General features: G+C 45.0%; 2 protein-coding genes across 4 annotated transcripts in view; one reads left to right on the top strand and one right to left on the bottom strand.

The window, feature by feature from the left end:
* suz12b (SUZ12 polycomb repressive complex 2 subunit b) overlaps window positions 1-3,417 on the top strand; it is a 14,601-nt gene extending 11,184 nt beyond the window's left edge. Inside the window, exons 15-16 of one of the 2 annotated variants that reach the window (XM_061230845.1) lie at window positions 61-140; window positions 471-3,417. In XM_061230845.1, coding sequence (XP_061086829.1) covers window positions 61-140; window positions 471-774 — 384 coding nt within the window. In that variant the 3' untranslated portion in view covers window positions 775-3,417. Of the gene's footprint in view, window positions 1-60; window positions 141-452 lie in introns of both variants that reach the window. The other variant, XM_061230844.1, reaches the window with a different exon arrangement.
* Window positions 3,406-23,178, bottom strand: LOC133121574 (cytokine receptor-like factor 3). 2 transcript variants are annotated; one of them, XM_061230851.1, is made up of 9 exons: window positions 23,087-23,178; window positions 18,677-18,800; window positions 15,532-15,739; window positions 14,665-14,749; window positions 13,055-13,232; window positions 9,270-9,492; window positions 8,797-8,932; window positions 6,469-6,581; window positions 3,406-5,637 (listed from the first exon to the last, which is right to left on the bottom strand). In XM_061230851.1, the coding sequence occupies exons 2-9, from the start codon at window positions 18,791-18,793 to the stop codon at window positions 5,372-5,374; spliced, it is 1,326 nt and encodes a 441-aa protein (XP_061086835.1). In that variant the 5' UTR covers window positions 18,794-18,800; window positions 23,087-23,178; the 3' UTR covers window positions 3,406-5,371. The 2 variants fall into 2 exon arrangements, with proteins under 2 accessions (XP_061086835.1, XP_061086834.1); XM_061230850.1 differs by having other exon boundaries at window positions 22,999-23,118.

Raw genomic sequence — 23,178 nt, 5'->3', positions numbered from 1 at the left:
TGAATTTGAGTCCCCCCCCTAAGCCTTGCCTTGTCGTGCGTTTGACTGTTCGCCTCGCAGCAAATCGAGGAGTTCACCGACGTCAATGAGGGGGAGAAGGAGGTGATGAAGCTGTGGAACCTACACGTGATGAAGCATGGGTATGTGTCACACCTATGACCCTAAACCCCAGAGAAACCAAAGCCTGGGTCTGCGAAGCAGGACAGCTCTTGATTTTTGTATGAAGGCTCTCCTACCCTGAGATGTGTTTATAGTGTGGGGCAAGGGAGTGTTTATTATGGATATGTGCTGTCAGTTAGTCACTTTAAACTGCTGTGTGGAACAGTGTCATTGATACAGACCACCTGATTAAGGTAAAAGCATTTTCTCAAGTGAATTGTATGGCTCTTCTATGAATGGGATTGTGTCTCCTTCAGTCCCGGTAATGCGTGTCTCCCTGTAACGGTGCCAAGGCGGTCCTTTTCTCCCAGGTTCATTGCGGACAATCAGATGAACCAGGCCTGCATGCTGTTTGTGGAGAAGTGCGGTCCCTACATTGTGGAGAAGAGCCTGTGCAGGAACTTCCTGCTGCACCTGGTCAGCATGCACGACTTCAACCTGGTCACCACCGCCACCATAGACAAGGCCATGTCCCGTCTGCGGAGGATGCAGGACCCGCCCGAAAACGGCAGCGACGCCCCCGGCCCCGACGGGAGCTCCCTGGGGGACGACGACGACGTCGCCGCCATGGAAGTTTCCGGAGATCCCAAACACACCGACCCCCTGAAGCTCTGAAGTCCCCCCCCCCCCCCCGCCCCCCGCCCCCCCCTCCTCGGAAAGGACGCGGAAGGTCCCAGAACTAGAACAGAATATGGCAGTTGACGGGGCCAGTAGTGGACTCGAGGCAGACCGAATGCATTCCAAACAGGCGCTGGGTTTAACGCGCGTGCCAAGTCCGTTTTTGGTGCCACAGAGCTGTCGATCACTTGACGAGCCATCGTTTGAATAACACCCCTCGTCCTCGTTTCCGTTTGTCATTGCATTCAGCCCAAATCAGTCTCAGCTGAAATACTCGTCCTCTTACCCAGTAGTTAAGCGACATCATTATAATACTGCATGTACGGCTGCATTATGATAAATGGTCAGCACTACGCCCTGTCTCTCCTCATGTTAACAATGGCCATATGATTTATTTGTAATGTATTTTAGCACTTGTCTTGTTCTAGGGGCCTGATGTGAGGTGAGGTTTAATGTGTTTGAATAGACTCTTTAATGCATCGGTTTCCTGATGCATTCTGAAGTTTTATTTTTTTTGTTTTTTGTTTTTTTTAAACTGAGCTTTTCTTTTTGTTTGTCTGTTAGCTTTTACATCTTTTCATTTTTCTGTGAAAGGTTTTAACCTCTTTAACAGTTGCAGTGCTGAGGTTGAGTAGTGCTAGGTAAGGTAACGCGGCCCTTCCCGGTGCCTGGGTTCGGCTGCTTTACTTGCGGGTGAGGCAGTGCACTACCACCGCTGGGCAAGGAAGAGCTCTTGTCAGCCACGACACAGGGTATTATACTGCAAACTAACACAAGGCCCGATGCGGAAAACACTGATTACTCATGACAATGTTTACAGATTTTCCAGTGGAAATGCAGACTTTTTGTTTTTGTTTTTGTTTGTTTGTTTTGTTTACTATTACTTGGGGGTTTGAGGTCTGTTGGCAGGACTCCAGTCACATCATGATATCTGTAATCTCTCTCCTCTCACGCTTTCATTGTTGAGAAAAACACTGAAAATGAGTGATCCCTTTGCTCCTTTCCTCACTGGTGAGGCATTTTCACGCAACTATGGTCAGGAAAACGAGTCATTAAACCAAATATGGGCAGTTACCATGTAATATCAATGGGTCATATTTTAGCCAATAATTTTCTTCTGCTGTGGAGAACAGTTTCGATTGGATCATCAAATGTCAATGAATGGCCGGTTAATTTCCATCCATCATGGGATTTCATGAAACCTCGCTACCATGGTTACATTGAGCAGTTTAATCCTATGAAAGGTTGTGTGTGTAGAGTAGTAATGAGCAGTGATGTGCCCTGCTCTTGGGAATCTTACATAATCAAGGTAAACGTTTGTATTTTCAGGGCAAATTCAAGTCTGCCAGGTTGAGAATTGTATATGCTGGGTCCACACTCGGTTCATTTTAGGGTTACAAGCCAAAGGGGGGGTTTTTGGTGCTATTTTCCGTGAGATACATGCTATATACTTGCTCTTTTCCTCAACAGTTGCTTTAATTTGCTAAAGCTGTGCACATGTAGAACGATAGTGGTATTGGGAAGACTGATATTTCTGACTCCGACATAGGGAATTACTGTGGTGTGCAAAAATTTGGCCACGCCTGGTCGAAAAACCTTTTACAATTAATTTCTATGTGAACAAAAGCAAAACTGGTACAAAGTTAAACATGATACATTTCTTCAAATTTTAAAGCAAGATTTTTTATTTTTTACAGTTTTTACAATGATTATTATTTTCTTTCATTTTTTTTTTTTTTTTTTAAAGGAAAAAGGCCCAGTGCAAAAGTTTGGGAGCCCTGTCATTTAGTACTTCTCCTCGGGCAACTATAATATGGAAACGCTTCCTGTAGCCAGAAACGCATCTAGCTCTACATGTACGGCATATTTGAGATCTCTCCGCAGATTTTCAACAATATTAAAGTCTGGGCACTGTGGTGGCCATTCCAAAGCCTTGATGCGTCTTTTGATTTCAAGGTCTGCTTTGGATCATTCTCTTGCTGGAATGATGTGCGAGTTCTTCTGAGCATTTCTCACCAGATCTCGGGCCATTTTATCTGAAATCTTTCTTGGTCTTCCAGACCTTCCAGTCTTGACTTAAACCGTTTCATTTACCTTCCACTGTTTTATGTTTCCAGACAGAACAGCCACAGCAGTTGGATACATTACAAGGCCTGGAGTTAATTCAGCCCTGGAATTATATTCACCTGACTCATTGAAGCCCTAACGAGTAAATCACCTGGGTCTGGGCCTTAGTAATCATCTTTTTAAAAAGGTGCGAATAATCTAAAAGGGTTCCCCAAACTTTTGCACAGAGCCCTTTTCCTTTTTATCATTTATAAACTAAAAAATGAAAATAAAAAGCTTGCTTTTAAATGAAGGTCTCTAACTCTGTACCGTTTAGAGTTCAGGTTTGCTTTCAATCAAGTACAGATTCATTGTAACCGACATTTAAGCCAGGCTGCCCAATTTTTTGCACCTCACTGTATGCTTTACAGCTTCAGAAGGCATTATTTGCACACATTTTTTGTTGCTGGCCCAGAAGAGAAAAAAAAAATCACCAAGAAACAACATTGTTAAATTTGTTCAAGTTGTGAATTTTGTAATAAAGGGATTACAGAAAATCCTGTTTTCTATTTAAAATAAAAATATTTTGTACCAGTTGTTTTATTTTCTTTTATATGGTAGAAAAGAGCACTCAAATTAATTTCATGCATTGATGTAGAAATAAGTCAAAGAATTTACCCAAAGGAAAATGATCCATCCTGTTTAAATCCTCAAACCATGAAAAATCGCTGTTCGCTGCATTCCTTTATATTATATATAATCACCATATTTGTGTATATTCTGTCTACATTAATTCATTTCTAAATACTTGGTAGTTTAAAATTTTATTCTACACAACTGTCATCTGGCTGCACAAGCAATACATTACCTTCATACATGTGAGGCTGAATGTCAAGTGGTGGAAAAGGTTTTAAAAACACACAGAAGAGGAGTCGGCATTGTTGGAACTGTCAGTTTAAGAAAAAGTCAAGGTAAAAACCTGAAGGGAAATATTTAAGAAAAGGGGTTCCAATTCTAGGGGTGTAAACAAGGGAGAATGGACAAGACAACCAGTGCTGCTCCAGATGGGGTCACGTGTTGTGTGTAATGAAGATTCATTCAGCTCATACATTACTAACCACTGCTCTCTGTAGTTTGACTTCTGTGCCAGCTGCTCGTTTTCTCTTTAACCCTATAAAATATTTACATATGATTGCATCGATCTTGACAAATGACAAAGAGTGTAAGCCTCGTTACGAACACCCTGTTCAGCCCATATCTATTGGCAGCATAGATTCTCCTGCTCCTCAGATGAACACTGCAGTTTATAGACAGTGCACAGTGAGCACATACATAGGGCGGCCTGTAGCATTGTGGTTAAGGTACATGACTGGGACACGCAAGGTTGGTGGTTCGATCCCCGGTGTAGCCACAATAAGATCCGCACAGCCGTTGGGCGCTTGAGCAAGGCCCTTAACCCTGCATTGCTCCAGGAGAGGATTGTCTCCTGCTTAGTCTAATCAACTGTACGTCGCTCTGGATAAGAGTGTCTGCCAAATGCCAATAATGTAATGTAATACAGGCTCAATACCCCAAAATCCCACTCAGATCCCACTGCAAGTATGCATTCACTGTGAGGCTGTAGCTCTCAGTACGCCTCCAGTCAGTTTCATTCACGTACGAGTCCAAAGTGCATTCGAACCTTTCACACTGGCTCAACCTCCTTGTAATGTTATCGGCAACACCACAAAGTGTGAACATGTAAAACAATACTACTCTAAATGCATACTTCCTAAAGCTACACATTAAAACAAATACTTAATTACAATTTAATAATTTTCAACATTTAAAAACTGCCTATATGTATAGCTGAAATAACATACTAAACAACAATGTCACATTTAGAAATGCACATCAGTTGCATTGTTCAGTATAAAAGTGGGGTTTCTGAACTAAAAGGCACTTTTTTAGTCTTGCCTCTTTTTCCAGCAACTGATCTATACGAGTCATAATCATTCTTAAAATATACATGAATCATACTCTGTCATGTTGCAGTTCCTTCAGTCACCTGCTGAGAGCGGATCTGATCGTGATGCAGCTCAATCACTTTCCTAACAGTTTTCACAGCCCCCCCTGGCTAACAGGAATGTATACTCTGTAGATTCTCTGCTGCTGACCTGCCAAAAAGCTTTGAAAAACTTGGCAGCTTGTCTTCAGCAAAGCAAAGATGCCACTTTGACCAGCTCTGACCATCTCGTATGTTAAATGTTAAGCGCAGGACCGACCCTTCTAGGAAGGGTAAGAGTGGGAGTGTTACAGTACTTATTTTTCCATAAGAAAGCATAACCGTAACCGTCAATCAGTTACACTAGTTTTTGTAAGTCTGAGGAGTCAGATCTAGAAAGCACATGACCCAAATTCTGCTCCAGTGTGGATGAGCCTAAGAGCTTGTTCACATCACTGAGGGATGGACTGCGGGTACAGCAACCAGCCGACTGCACTGTCCAAAAGACTTAACTTCCCTCTTTGTCCCACTGAGCATGGCGGTGCTTGTATAGGGTCAATAGTATCAGAAGACCAGAATCTTCCATCCAGGGTGTGTGAAGGAGCAGCCGAAGAAAAGGTGGTCCAGTCCCTGATCCAGGAGCCAATCAAATACCACCTCTCTACTCCCCGAGCCAATCGTCACCCTCAACTTCAGGCTCCCCTTGTCATTGATGTTATTGTTGGTGACAGGAAGCAGGCTGACGACTTCCATGTCAAAGGTCACGGCTGAGCCGATGGTGATGGCTGGCAGCTGGTTGGTCATCTCTTTTCCATTCACAAACACAGCGCCTAGAGAAGTCAAAATGGAGAATGAAAAGTTCTTAAACACAACCACGGCAAAAAAAGTTTCATTAAATATTTTCTTTCCCTCCTTGAAAGCCCCATAGTGAGCGCAGTGGGCAGGGTGTATGTGACTTGCTGAAAGAAACAGCTGATAGCAGGTTGACCAGTTCAGGCCAGCTCCATACTCGGCCTGGTTTGACCAGCTGAAGGCTATGTTTTGAAACAGCTGGTAGCTGGTAAATTTAAGCTGGTCATAGCTGGATTTTACACCAGGGTATTTGAGTTTGGCGGCACGGATGGTGCAGTGGGTAGCACTGCCGCCTCACAGCAAGGAGGTCTTGGGTTCGAATCCCCGTCGGCCGGGGCCTCTCTGTGCGGAGTTTGCATGCTCTCCCATGTGTCTGCGTGGGTTTCCTCCGGTACTCTGGTTTCCTCCCACAGTCCAAAGACATGCAGGCTAGGCTGATTGGAGAGTCTAAATTGCCCGTAGGTATGAGTGTGTGAGTGAATGGTGTGTGTGCCCTGTGATGGACTGGCGACCTGTCCAGGGTGTATTCCTGCCTTTCGCCCAATGTATGCTGGGATAGGCTCCAGCCCCCCTGCGACCCTGTTCAGGATAAGTGGGTTAAGATAATGAATGGATGGATGGATGGATGGATGGATGGTATTTGAGTTTCTTAGACAAGATACCAACCGTTTCATAACATAGCTTGGGCTGATCAAGCCATGTTGAGTATGGAGCAGGTCTAACTGGTCAACCAGCAACCAGCTGTTTGAAAACCTAGCTTGAGCTGCTTTTTCAGCAGGGATGAAGAAGAGTGTGAGGTGCTCGCTGACCTTTGGTGGAGATGCACACGGCTCTTTGCCTCTGCAGGGATCCGGCAGCACTGCTGCGCTCCACACACACCCCCAGGCTGTCCCGCTTGTCTGGCTGACCTGCTGCCAGGATCCTGAACACCACACAAACACACTCAGCGCATACACACACTGACTCCATTTCACTGCACAAACAAACACTGACTCCATTTCACCACACAAACACACTCAGCACATACACACACTGACTCCATTTCACCACACAAACACACACAGCACATACACACACTGACTCCATTTCACTGCACAAACACACACAGCGCATACACACACTGACTCCATTTCACTGCACAAACACACTCAGCGCATACACACACTGGCTCCATTTCACTGCACAAACACACACAGCGCATACACACACTGACTCCATTTCACTGCACAAACACACTCAGCGCGTACACACACTGACTCCATTTCACTGCACAAACACACTCAGCGCATACACACACTGACTCCATTTCACTGCACAAACACACTCAGCGCATACACACACTGACTCCATTTCACTGCACAAACACAAACACACACAGTGCATACACACACTGACTCCATTTCACTGCACAAACACACTCAGCGCAAACACACACTGACTCCATTTCACTGCACAAACACACACAGCGCATACACACACTGACTCCATTTCACTGCACAAACACACACAGCGCATACACACACTGACTCCATTTCACTGCACAAACACACACAGCGCATACACACACTGACTCCATTTCACTGCACAAACACACACAGCGCATACACACACTGACTCCATTTCACTGCACAAACACACACAGCGCATACACACACTGACTCCATTTCACTGCACAAACACACAGCGCATACACACACTGACTCCATTTCACTGCACAAACACACTCAGCGCATACACACACTGACTCCATTTCACTGCACAAACACACTCAGCGCATACACACACTGACTCCATTTCACTGCACAAACACACTCAGCGCATACACACACTGACTCCATTTCACTGCACAAACACACACACACACACAGCGCATACACACACTGACTCTATTTCACATTTACACCGAGCAGCTCAGCGCTTACATCAGCTCATCTGAAGCTGTACAACTCTGCAGGGGGGGGGGTTGGGGTGACTCAGGAGGGTTGGCAATGAAATTAGAGATTTTTACCAGAGGTGTGAAATCAAGGGGTCAGAAAGTAAAAGTTTTGCCCTATATTTCTTCTTCATTAATTAGTTTTACTGCTTGGCTGAGGAATTGTGCTAATTAGCATTCATTCATTCATTCATTATCCTAACCCGCTTATCCTGAACAGGGTCGCAGGGGGGTTGGAGCCTATCCCAGCATACATTGGGCGAAAGGCAGGAATACACCCTGGAAAGGTTGCCAGTCCATCGCAGGGCACACACACCATTCACTCACACACTCATACCTACGGGCAATTTAGACTCTCCAATCAGCGTAACCTGCATGTCTTTGGACTGTGGGAGGAAACCGGAGTACCCGGAGGAAACCCACACGAACACGGGGAGAACATGCAAACTCCACACAGACAGGCCCCGGCCAACCGGGATTCGAACCTGGGACCTCCTTGCTGTGAGGCGGCAGTGCTACCCACTGCACCATCCTAATGAGCAATTGGAACAAAATCCTGGGGAAGACTTTTACTTTGTGAACCTGGATTTTACACCTCTGGTTTTCACTCAGTTTTCCCATTTCGAATGAAGTTCAGTCAATATGGTTGGCACAGTGTAACCTGTATTTAAGAGTGACTCCAGAGCTGAACAGAGAGGTCACTCAGTCTCAATAAAGGCAAGGGCAGGCCAGTGTAAGACAGACGGAGTTTGAGTCTTACATGAAGCAGTTTAAGACAGGTGGAGTGTGAGTCTTACATGAAGCAGTGTAAGACAGGGGGAGTTTGAGTCTTACATGAAGCAGTGTAAGACAGGTGGAGTGTGAGTCTTACATGAAGCAGTGTAAGACAGGTGGAGTGTGAGTCTTACATGAAGCAGTGTAAGACAGACGGAGTTTGAGTCTTACATGAAGCAGTGTAAGACAGGTGGAGTGTGAGTCTTACATGAAGCAGTGTAAGACAGATGGAGTTTGAGTCTTACATGAAGCAGTGTAAGACAGGGGGAGTGTGAGTCTTACATGAAGCAGTGTAAGACAGGTGGAGTGTGAGTCTTACATGAAGCAGTGTAAGACAGGGGGACTTTGAGTCTTACATGAAGCAGTGTAAGACAGGGGGAATTTGAGTCTTGCATGAAGCAGTGTAAGATAGGGGGAGTTTGAGTCTTACTTGAAGGTGAGTGTTTGTCCGCAGAAGCAGGAGGGGGTGCTGGAGTAGAGGACCCCAGCGGGGGACAGGGAGTCACTGCGCAGGGCGATGTTTTTCCGGCTGCTTAGGATGTAGCCCTCACTGCCTGGGTGCCACTCTGGGAACACACACACACACACGTCAGATGAATGTATACACACACCCACACACACACACACACACACAAATGCATGTGCACATGCACACAGGCATATGCAAAGTGATAAACTAATGCAGAGAAATATAGACACAAGCACGCATTTCGGGAATACATAAATGCTTGATATTAATCAAACCATAACATGAAAAAGCTCATAACAGGCTCATAACAGTTTTACATGCTTTTCAGGTGCGCTCTCAGGTCATTACACTCGCAAACACAGTTCACACTATATTCAGAAAGCGCAGTGTTAGCGAGCTGTGAGTTGGATGACGAGTGAGTAAGCGCGAGTTACCGTGAGGCGCTAGCGTGGTGTAGCCGGTTTGGGGAAGGCTCCAGGGACTCCACTCGGTGCGCCCCTCCCCCCTGGCGCACACGCGGAACAGGTGGTCAGTGTGCGGATCTAAGTGCAGCACCAGGAACTCCGAGTCCTTGCCGATGTACGCGTCCTCGTACTGAGAGGCTGTGCTGCGGCGGTACTGCAGGCGGTAGTCCTGCACAGTGAAGTCATCATCCACCTGCACACACACACACACACACAGTCATCATCCACCTGCACACACACACACACACAGTCATCATCCACCTACACACACACACACACACAGTCATCATCCACCTGCACACACACACACACACACAGTCATCATCCACCTGCACACACACACACACACACAGTCATCATCCACCTGCACACACACACACACACACACACAGTCATCATCCACCTGCACACACACACACACACACACACACAGTCATCATCCACCTGCACACACACACACACACACAGTCATCATCCACCTGCACACACACACACACACAGTCATCATCCACCTGCACACACACACACACACAGTCATCATCCACCTGCACACACACACACACACACACAGTCATCATCCACCTGCACACACACACACACACACAGTCATCATCCACCTGCACACACACACACACACAGTCATCATCCACCTGCACACACACACACACACACACACACACAGTCATCATCCACCTGCACACACACACACACACAGTCATCATCCACCTGCACACACACACACACAGTCATCATCCACCTGCACACACACACACAGTCATCATCCACCTGCACACACACACACAGTCATCATCCACCTGCACACACACACACAGTCATCATCCACCTGCACACACACACACAGTCATCATCCACCTGCACACACACACACACACAGTCATCATCCACCTGCACACACACACACAGTCATCATCCACCTGCACACACACACACACACAGTCATCATCCACCTGCACACACACACACAGTCATCATCCACCTGCACACACACACACACACACAGTCATCATCCACCTGCACACACACACACAGTCATCATCCACCTGCACACACACACACACACAGTCATCATCCACCTGCACACACACACACACAGTCATCATCCACCTGCACACACACACACACACAGTCATCATCCACCTGCACACACACACACACACACAGTCATCATCCACCTGCACACACACACACACACACAGTCATCATCCACCTGCACACACACACACACACACAGTCATCATCCACCTGCACACACACACACACACACACACAGTCATCATCCACCTGCACACACACACACACAGTCATCATCCACCTGCACACACACACACACAGTCATCATCCACCTGCACACACACACACACACACACAGTCATCATCCACCTGCACACACACACACACACAGTCATCATCCACCTGCACACACACACACACAGTCATCATCCACCTGCACACACACACACACACAGTCATCATCCACCTGCACACACACACACACACAGTCATCATCCACCTGCACACACACACACACACAGTCATCATCCACCTGCACACACACACACACACACACTGAGCTGCACCTCAAACACACACACACACACACACACACACACACTGAGCTGCACCTCAAACACACACACACTGAGCTGCACCTCAAACACACACACATACACACACACACACACACAGAGCTGCACCTCAAACACACACACACACACACACACACACACACAGAGCTGCACCTCAAACACACACACACACAGAGCTGCACCTCAAACACACACACACACACACACACACACACACACACACAGAGCTGCACCTCAAACACACACACACACACACTGAGCTGCACCTCAAACACACACACACACACACACACACACACACACAGAGCTGCACCTCAAACACACACACACACACACTGAGCTGCACCTCAAACACACACACACACACACACACACACACACAGCTGCACCTCAAACACACACACACACACACACACACAGAGCTGCACCTCAAACACACACACACACACACACACACAGAGCTGCACCTCAAACACACACACTGAGCTGCACCTCAAACACACACACACACACACACACACACACACACACACACACTGAGCTGCACCTCAAACACACACACACACAGAGCTGCACCTCAAACACACACACACACACACACACACACACACTGAGAGCGGCACCTCAAACACACACACACACACAGAGCTGCACCTCAAACACACACACACACACACACACACTGAGAGCGGCACCTCAAACACACACACACACACACAGAGCTGCACCTCAAACACACACACACACACACACACACACACTGAGAGCGGCACCTCAAACACACACACACACACAGAGCTGCACCTCAAACACACACACACACACACACACACACACACACACTGAGAGCGGCACCTCAAACACACACACGCACACAGAGCTGCACCTCAAACACACACACACACACACACACACTGAGAGCGGCACCTCAAACACACACACACACACACACAGAGCTGCACCTCAAACACACACACACACACACACACACACACACACACTGAGAGCGGCACCTCAAACACACACACACACACAGAGCTGCACCTCAAACACACACTGATAACACACACACACACACACACAGAGCTGCACCTCAAACACACACTGATAACACACACACACACACAGAGCTGCACCTCAAACACACAGATAACACACACAGAGCTGCACCTCAAACACACAGATAACACACACAGAGCTGCACCTCAAACACACACACACACACACACACACACACAGAGCTGCACCTCAAACACACACACACAGAGCTGCACCTCAAACACACACACACACACAGAGCTGCACCTCAAACACACAGATAACAAACACAGAGCTGCACCTCAAACACACACACACACACACAGAGCTGCACCTCAAACACACACTGATAACACACACACACACAGAGCTGCACCTCAAACACACACACACACACACACACACACACAGAGCTGCACCTCAAACACACACTGATAACACACACACACACAGAGCTGCACCTCAAACACACACACACACACACACAGAGCTGCACCTCAAACACACAGATAACACAAACAGAGCTGCACCTCAAACACACACACACAGAGCTGCACCTCAAACACACACACACACACACACACACAGAGCTGCACCTCAAACACACACACACACACACACAGAGCTGCACCTCAAACACACACACACACACACACACACACACACACAGAGCTGCACCTCAAACACACACACACAGAACTGCACCTCAAACACACACTGATAACACACACACAGAGCTGCACCTCAAACACACACACACACACACACACACACACAGAGCTGCACCTCAAACACACACACACACACAGAGCTGCACCTCAAACACACACACACAGAGCTGCACCTCAAACACACACACACAGAGCTGCACCTCAAACATACACGCACAGAGCTGCACCTCAAACACACACGCACAGAGCTGCACCTCAAACACACAGATAACAGACACACAGAGCTGCATCTCAAACACACAGATAACACACACAGACAAGTCCAAAGCTCATAGAGCCGGCAGACAGGGCACCAGCTCAGAGGCAGCTGCTGTGATGGTCCATTAGACCAGCCTACACTATGATTTGTTAAAATGTTGGAGGTGGTTTTGGGGCTGACCTTGCCCCAGCGCACCAGCACGCCCCCTGCCCGCTCCACCAGCTCCTCTATGAGAACAGGGGGGCGCGAGGCCACACTGCCATGACCCACGATGCACTGCTGAAGAGCAGGGAGCAGGGAGCCGTCCAGCTGGGCTGACAGGCAGGGGACATCCACCAGGACAGGCACCTCAGGGAGACTGAAGAGCACACACACATATATATGTACATAAATACACACACACACATATATATGTACATAAATACACACACACACACATACACACACACATATATATGTACATAAATACACACACACATATATATGTACATAAATACACACACACACATATATATGTACATAAATACACACACACACACACATACACACACACATATATATGTACATAAATACACACACACACATACACACACACACATATATATGTACATAAATACACACACACCCATGTACAAATATACACACACATCCATGTACACGCATATACACACACACACCCATATACACATACGCACACAGACACATGTACACGCATATATATATACACACACACACACACACATACCCATATACACATACGCACACACACCTATGTACACGCATATATATATATATACACACACATATATATGTACATAAATACACACACCCATGTACAAATATACACACACACCCATTTACACGCATATACACACATACCCATATACACATACACACACACCTATGTACACGCATGTATGTATATATATATATATATATATACACACACACACACACACAAGTAATGTTCATGAACAAGCCCTACTTTGTGGTTAATTACAAGCCAATAAGTGAATCAGAAACAAAAATTACACTGCGGGCAGCAATAACCCCAGATGGAATTCCGGATCCTTAGGGCCTGAATGAAATGAGCAGCAAACCGAGGTAGGATATTCTCTTATATAACATAGCGTAGTGCAGAAACAGCTGACAGGGTCTGCTGCTCAACAGATGACCAGCGGAGCCCTGTCGCTGCGAATCCATTCACAAGTGTGACCGACTCCTTCCAGCCTCTGCCAGTGCTGGGACAGTATACGACACAGCCAATCAAAGGAAATTCCAGCGTCTTTCTTCCAGACTCCCGCACTATCTACCAAGAAGCGACAGCAGACACACATAGATAACACCGCCAGTCTGACATTTTTAAGGAGGCAAGAGCTGAATTCAGAGGTACAGAGTGAGCCAGCCCGATGTTGGAGTCAGGCACTACTGCACACCCCTACTGCGAATCCTGCGCTGTCTGACACCTGCCTTGAATAACAGAGATCGACAAATGATGACCCATGGCTCCCATAGTTAAACCCACTCAGTTCAAGCCTTAGCTTTTAACCATCGATCGGCTCAGCATGTGCATACCCTGCTGTATAATCCAGCTATGACCAGCTCATACCCATCTAGACCAGCTTATGACCAGCTCAATTTTCAAACTGGTCTGGCTGGGTATGAGCTGGCCAGCTTGTCTGGTAGCTTGTCTGAGCTGGTAGTTGGTTGAGCTGGTCAAACAGCTACTGGCTGGTTCAAAAACCTAGCTTGAGCAGTTTTTTCAGCAGGATAGTATCATATTCTCTCACCTGTCCAGCTGAATGTGAAGGGCCTTCTTAGTAAAGCTTCCCAGCTTGTCTTCATTCTCCCCAAAGCAGCGGATCGCAGCTTCGCCTGCAAGCACAAATAAATAACACAATGTCACTATATGGTGCGGCCTTTTTCAGCTTTATTGGACAGTATATAGTATAGAGAGACAGGAAGAACGGGAGCGAGAGAGAGGGGAAGACATGCGACAAATGTCGGACTGTCGGATTCGAACCGCCGACGTCGCGGCTCGCAATGAGCATGCGGTCAGTGCTCTACAGGCTGCGCCACCGAGACACCCGTGGAGGACATCTTTGACTGAGGGAAAATATGTATCGACATATTTCTTTGTTGTGTTAGCTGAAGCATTCAGGTGATAAGAAACAAAAATGACTGTTCGGAGATCCTATTATTTTCACGTACTAGTTGTAAAGGTGACTAAATAGTCCACCTAGTCTCAAATGAAAATAATGTATTTGTTTGGCATCAATGAGAGCAGAAAAATGTCTAGCTAAATCTGAAATTATTCAAGACAAGCTAAAACACATGCACAGTCATAGTCTTCAAATCAAGCCCAGCACAGCACTGCAAATTATGGATTCTCATCCAATCTCACCCAAGAGTCTGAACAGCAAAATGTCAACTGGGAGTTGTAGGAAAAAACCAAACCCCTGAAATATGGCCTGTGAAGGGTAAATTAAGCACCCTTCCATTCAACCTTTAAGTGTTTAATTGATCTAATCGATAAGAATCCATTGTTCCAAAATGGCGAGGCGTTTAATCTTTTCAATGGAGGCGCATTCCAGTGCCAGTGTAGTAATGGGCAGGGTGGGCAGAGTGCCGCCGGGCATTGTGGTGAGGCTGCTCACCTTCTCCCAGCAGCTCGTTGGCGGTGCCCACCCCCTGCTCCACCAGCTTCTGGCAGTCGTCCAGAGGCCGCACGCTGTCCCGCTCGATGGCGTCCACCTCCTGCAGCAGGACACTGAGACGCTCGCTCAGCAGGACAGCCACCTGAGCCTGCAGCGCCTCGAAGTGACAGCGCAGGGCCTCCCGCGTCTGCCTCGCACTGCCCCTCACCTGTAGCGCGCACACACACACACACACATACATACACACACACACACACACATACATACACATACATTCACACACACACACACACACATACATTCACACACACACACACACACACACACACACATACGTACACACACACACACACACATACATACACATACATTCACACACACACACACACACACACATACATACACACACACACGCACACACACACATATACACACACATACACATACACACACATATACACACACATACACATACACACACACAAACACACACACACATATACACACACATACACATACACACACACATATACACACATACACATACACACACACAAACACACACAAACACACACACATAGAAAAACACACACACACCAGTGTCAGAGAGCCCTCCTAAGCTAAGATTACCATATAATTAAATTTGTGAACTAAGTTTCAAAAGGAAAACAACTAAACAAAAATGCAATCATTCAAGACATTACCAGGGTGTTCATGATGGAGAGTGAATCAACTGTAAATGTTGACCAGTCAAAAATGCAAACATATCACTTTAAAAACGTAAAAGTACCCATCACAAACAACTAACAAACTTAATAATTTAATAGTTACGCTGATTGCAGCATTTCTTTTCATTCAGAACGCCCCATACGTGTCAACTGGACTACAATGAGAGATTAATTAATAAGTAAAATAAAGAATGTTACTGATTAAGGCATATGTGTCTTGTTGGAACATTATGGCTGGTATAATTTCCATGCTGGTGTGGCTGTGGTACCATAGGAGACCAGACTCAAGAACAATGACATTTCTACAGACCCTGGCGAAGCAGTTTTCAGCATGGTAGCTTTCATTATGAGTACACAGTGCATTTCCAGGTATCAGGTGCATTTCTCTCTCTCTCAAAGAAAGACAGCACAACAGGTAAACCAAAAGCCAGTGTGATTCTTGTCAAGCGAGGCCGTGTTTGTCATACTGAGAATTCACATCTCATTACACCATCTTAATCACTCACGCCGAGGGTAACCACACAGCTTTCTGTAGCTACTCAGCACCCTTTCCAAAAAATGCAGTCACAGTTTACATGAAAGATGGAAAAGAATTAAATAAAAAAAGTTGATTCTCATCTTCTGTTGCACGACACAGTGACAGGGGACCCTAATGAAAATATACAGAAGTAGGAGGAGAAGATGATTTGGCGAGCACTAAAAAAACAGGAAATGCAGCAGATTGTATCAATGTTTGTGCACAACCCCCACCCCCTGTGCAAGGACTCCAGGAAATGTTATTCTTAGATACAAGTAATTTCAGAGCTGTTTGTGTCTTGCAGTAATGTCACAGATAACACCCGATTAGATCCATCAACATTTCAGGATGACAAATTCCATGTCCCCATATACTGGCATATGTGACATTTAGCTGTAGGAGGCTCTCCAGGATGACAGACCTTAGAGGGCTAACCCCTTATCTCTCTTTCCAAGTACTGTGAGAGTTACAGCTCAGCTTACAAATCACTCCCAGTGGAACACACTGGATCTCATCAGCCCACGACTGAGGCTCAGTTTCCCCTCCGATCTCGGATTACAGAGAATGGTGAGAGATCAGTAAGGTTTTGAGTAGCTCACAGACTGACTGGTGCCCAATGTCTCTCCTGCACTCGCATTTAAGCAATGGGACCTGACGCTGCCGTGGTGATGACTGGTGCCCAGAGCAGAGGGGGCACTCTGTGTATTTGGGAGTTCAGAAAGAGCCGTATGCTGCAGGTCAATTGGGAGCAGAACATCAGGAACTTGTACTGTCACAAGATACCCACAACGAGAAGATTTCATATTCCGACTTTTGGCAATACAGTACACAATACACATCTCTGTAAGCATGGTCATACTATCGCTATAAGCCTAATTTATCAATACAGTTTAATACGTTTAAAAAAAAAAAAAGTAGAATGTAATTCCCGGTAGAAATCACACTTCGAAGCAAAGTGAATGTTTATAAGCGGCAGTAAAAATGTGGAAGAGGTCAGTTGCACAAGATTGTGCGTGAAGAAAAACACAATCTTACGGCTCCCAACAGGCATATCCAGCTGAGGCACGTGTTCTCAGTAGAATGATTTACTTAGAGGAATGGTGTGGACTTATTTGTCCACAACCTGAAAATGGCAGTGCTGACTGTGGCCTGGAGTCCTACAGATTTACTGGCCACACCACTGCTCCGGGAGGCAAAATAATTATGACTTGCCGTTCCAAAATTGGGGGAGAAAGGCGAGGTGGGGAATAAAAATGAATTCCTCATTATAATGAGGAAGCCTGCACACACGTGTGGGAAAGCTGAAGAGTATGCGCATGTGAAATAAACATCCTAGGGTGACCTCACTTCTTGGCTGATTCAGTGGCCATGTTGGGAGAGATCTCATCACCTCAGCATAATAGTATCAGGTCCTATTGTTTAAGTGCAAGTACAGAGGAGACACAGGGCACAAGTTAGACTGCGAGGCACTCAAAACCTGACTTGATCCCTCACAGGGGTAAGAATGGATCACAGCTCCACCCCGTTTTCTCTCCAAATAACAGCATTGTTGACGACGAGCAAGTGGGTGGGGACGGGAGGGAGGAAGTTGGGGAGGACATCTGGGACGCCCTGCAGAGAAGACCCTGCAACATGCCAAATGTGTTTCACTCCCCCCGCCACCCCCCTTCGGTCACAACCAACTCACACGCTAGTGCAGATGGTCCTCATTGTTCCACACACTCATCTTATTCAGTCAACTGTCCTAATTGTTAACTGTATACAGTGTCTACCCTACTCCACCGTTTACATCAGCTTCACAATGTACTACACAGGGCCAGGCCTCTGTTGGCTGTTGAGGTGAGGGTATTCTACAACTCTAGTAGCAGTAGCACTGGTAGCAGGGGAAGAGCAGTTGTACCTGGTTGAGGGCCTGGTTGAGTCCATGCAGACGCTGTTGCAGTTCACTCCTGTAGTTCTGAGCTGCCTCAATGTTTTCTTTAGCCTCCTGCAGCAACACTTCTGCCTCAATCGACATTCTCTACCTGCACAGAGAAACACATTATACAGATCAGATGGGCATGTCTTACGATGACTGTATGTTGTTTAGACCAGCACTTCATGTGTATTTTACTAGTTATGGATGTGATGCTGTAACTTGTGGAAGAACTGTAGGGGAACATTCACAGAACAAAAGATCTCCCTCCTAAAAGCATGATAAAAAATCACAAGTCAAAATCAGACTCCACCTTAGTGAGCAGGCTGGTTCCTCCAAAGCACTCGATGATGTATGCTAAAAGTGTATCAATATATCCGTATTAAAGTATGATATGTACCCTGTATAGTTTCAAACTGATTAACTGCTCAATTGTGCTAGAATTACACAGCAGCCAGCTGGGGGGGAGGCGTCTCGAACTGTCAAGGACACGGGCAGAGCGAGCTATGACTGTACAGCTGATTTCTCCGGGACTCTCAATGTTTTATGCCAGAAGTGTATCTATATGCAAGTGACTTATAATCAATATATCCCATGTACGCCGCTTGTTATCAAGTCAAATGAACCTAGAACATTAATTATAGCTGTGCTTATGAAAACGCAAGAAACCACAGTGAAAACTGTTTAAATGAGAGCAAAGAATGCAAAGAATGCAACGTACATTTACTCACTTAGAAGAGAATAATTAATCAAATGTTTAGTATGTCTGTATATTAGAAAATAATATTAGAAGATAATATTGATCAAATGTTTTGTATGTCTGTATATTTTCGATAATTACTGCTGATAAAAGCGAAAGATACAGAGTGACGTGTATGGATGACGTGTGTGTTAGAGGGGGGGCATCCAGAACTGGTAGTTTTCCACTCTGCCAAGAGCAGGTGCGGGGTGAAGTGAGGACAGGGGGAGTCCTGAACTTTGTTCGTAGTTGGCAGAACACCCTGAACTTTGTACAGAGTTGGCAGAGCATAAGGACTGTTGGCGATTTGCCACAATGACGTTGTGGGAGGAGCTTTGGGAGGAGTTAAGATAAGAACAGTGTGGATGATTTGCCACAATGCGGTTTGAGGAGGGGTTGTAGGAGGAGTAACTGTGTTTAAAATGGGTGTAAAAATGACAGTCGGGGTTCAGTTCTGGAGAACTGATCCGGCTTTATGCGCTGCAGCTAATAAAGTCTGATTTTCCTGAAGAACTTGCTGCCGTGGTGTCGTCTTTGGATTAAAAGCGTCTGCCAAATGACTAAAATGTAAATGTAAATGTAATGTCAGTACTTTCCAAACAATCCCCAGTGTAAAATCCAACTATGATCAGCTTGAAATACCAGCTACCAGCTGTTTTAAAACAGAGCTTGAGCTGTTTTTCAGCAGGGATCAAAAATGTTTTTTTAGAGTAGACTGTATGTACAACTACTTGAAAAGGGGAAAGAAGATACTCAATGTTTTCCACAATACATAAATTCCCCTTTCTGATCTTCACAGCAGATAAGAGTGTCTCCAGTGTCTGACACCGCACATTACCAGCAGATCTAATCTATGTATGTGTAACATCTCCACCGGCACAGCTATAACTAGTGCTACTCGGTGTCATCATGACCTGAATTTCTCAAACACGGACACCCCATCTGGACAGCTGGTGCCTATAGCAGACTGCACAATATGAAAATATACATATAAAGAATAAAAAGGAAAAGGTGACACAAGCAAATAGCTTCTTGTCAATATAATAATGTGCATATAAAATACATAACTTCTTTCATATTAAACACTAAATATTCTAAATTTGTCAAAAAAAAAAATGCACATTTCTGTCATTATCAAATCACACAGACGACTGATCGGTGCAGATTAATGATCACAGTAGCCATTCACTGTATGCCATGCACAATGTAGACAGCCTGCTTCACTAGGCAGGACTATTTTACCAAAGCATAACTTTGTTGTCACTTCCACAGCGTTACCATACCTAAATCACCTACCAACCTAGCTGTTCACTGACAAATGCTGCTGTTGATTATTTGAGAAATGAGAAATGAGGCAACACCTAGGCCAAATCCCAGTGGTGAAGAATGCAAAAATATATGTATCCGGCAAATTTCTAAAGAATGAAAACACCCACGTGCCCAGCTACAGCACCTTAAATAATTATAATGAAATACCAGTGACAGACAGGAAATGCTGCATGTCTCGGTGAGTCCCACTAAAACCAACACCTCCACACACTGGCAGGAAGGCATGTTCACAGGATTTGCATAACAGTTTCTGTAGCCCTTCCACAGAAGCCAGGTTTAAAAGCGTTACTCATCTTGTTTTGTTCCCATTAGAGGTGGAGTACAATGCTGGTCAATGCAACAGCTTGGAAAGCATCTTATTTGGCAATCAGGTTTAATTCACCCCAAAAATCCCATGATGTATATATGGGTGGAGCGGCAGTCCAGCTCACTTCCCAGTGAATTACAGTCAGGAACTGAGGCCAAATATTTATCCAGAGACACCAGAATTTTAAAAAAAAAGCAGGCATCAAACAAATGGGGAAACAGTTTCGTTTTTCCAAATATTTAAAAACACAGAACTGTTTTATCTTTGCTTAAAATGTTTACATTTTAGTTTCATCAAATGTAATTGGAAGTTTTTTCACGATGAAGGTCTTAATTTTCCCATCTAGTGGAGAGTTACAGATACATTACATTTTTACTTTGAGGGGATCTGGTCATACAGTCAGCAACAGCCATTTTACAGTCTCCTATTATCTATTATCTGATTATCTCCCCAAGGACTACTTCTTTCATGTATGCAGTGTAACGGTAGCCTCGCAGCAGAACAAGCAAGCAGATCTAATTCGGATAACAGCATTTTATATTGCAATTATGAGCCATACAGGATATTATTGTCTGCAACTAAAGAGCAGCAGATTGGCTTTGGGGTACACACAGATGACCTACATTCTGGGGCAATGTACCGGAAGAACAAACTGTTTTAAAAACAAGCTGAAATTATTTCTCATCTTCAGTCTGACATGAATGACCCATTTCATGAGCAACACCCAAGCTCCATAGTTTCTTTTAATGTACAAAAGTGCAGTCTCACTCAGAACTTCAAATAGAAAAGTGATAATGACTGCAGTAACGTGAATGGTTACCCCTCTCAGGGGCAGCCAGTGTTTGAATGCTCTGACAGATGTAGCAGCTCTCACAACATGAACTAATATGAATACTTCTATTGTTTAAAGGCCACATGTCACAAAAGAGCCTCTCTGCCTAAATAAAACACCCTTAAGAATAATAAATAATAATTTCAGAGCATCAAATCAATACCGGTAAATCAATACCGGTTTATTACAATAAATAAAAAAAGTTATATTCTCATACACCTAACCAACAGTTACAGTATAGCAAACATTGAGTAAGCAATAAATAAAAGAGATCAGTCATGTCTTTAATAAAGTTTGAATGCATTATGTACATTGAAAAAACCTGGCTAGGGAAAATTAGTAGTCGTAGTAGTAGTAATTATTATTAATACTGTTGTTGTTGGTTACGTTTTTACGCTTAAGATATAAGACCCTTCTGTGTTCCATAATGCACAATTGTTTCTCTATTATTACACTGTGAAACCAAATGCATGACACGAACAAACAATGAATGTTACAATTGACTATCAAAAACGTCACATGCATATTTAACAGGCTGCTGAAAACAGAGTGCATTGTGAAGTTGAATCAATGACACATCGGCGATATGTGACCACAGGATGAGAAAATGTGGTATCCGTGTGTCAAATCAGGCTATGATGTTTTCTAAATCTGTCTGATAAGTCTGTCCAGCTGAATGATATGTTTTCATAATTGTGTCTCCGAGTAAAAAAAAAAGGCCCATAAACGTGCGTTTCATACTTCGTATGCTATTGGATACAATTTCAGGTACTGTCTTACAATAATAGTCTTCAGCGTGTTTAACGATGTATCCGTTCCATTAACAACCCTATCTCAAATTATTAAAGGTAGTCTCGCTATATACGAGCCTAATATACATTGTTTACCATCTATCCAATCTACTCGAGCAAAAAAGCTGCCAGCACGATGTAATTTAGATGGAGACGAGTACAGCCAATACCTATCCCGCTTCCTAATGAAACAGTGATAGCTAGTTAGTTTGCTAACTTACCACAACTAGTCAGCGAAGTATTTGCTGATTTGTATATTTAAATTGTTACTTACGTATTACTGCATGCACTACTTTAAAATGCGATTACCTGTTTCCAAATCAGATGCCACGCATACTGTATTTTCACTTAAAAGGTCTTGACGAACCGAAAAATTGAAGTTGGAGATGTCACATACCACGATGAATCCTATCCCGAGGGCGTCCAGAGGCCGTCCCATTGTAGCAATGCTTCCAACCAATAAGAAACGCCGTGTGGAACTGACGCAGC

The sequence above is a fragment of the Conger conger genome, chromosome 2 (genome assembly GCF_963514075.1).
Source record: "Conger conger chromosome 2, fConCon1.1, whole genome shotgun sequence".
NCBI classification, from domain to species: Eukaryota; Metazoa; Chordata; class Actinopteri; order Anguilliformes; family Congridae; genus Conger; species Conger conger.
This window is presented reverse-complemented; position numbering and strand designations above follow the sequence as displayed.

Bases quoted from the DNA above. Each gene is read 5' to 3' on its own strand.
- LOC133121574 (XM_061230851.1), bottom strand. From the start codon at position 18,793: ATGTCGATTGAGGCAGAAGTGTTGCTGCAGGAGGCTAAAGAAAACATT. The intron at 15,740-18,676 runs GTACAACTGCTC...TGCGCGCTACAG, and splicing joins TCAACCAGGCCCTCAACCAG to GTGAGGGGCAGTGCGAGGCA. The intron at 9,493-13,054 runs GTCAGCCCCAAA...GTGTGTGTGCAG, and splicing joins TGCTGGTGCGCTGGGGCAAG to GTGGATGATGACTTCACTGT.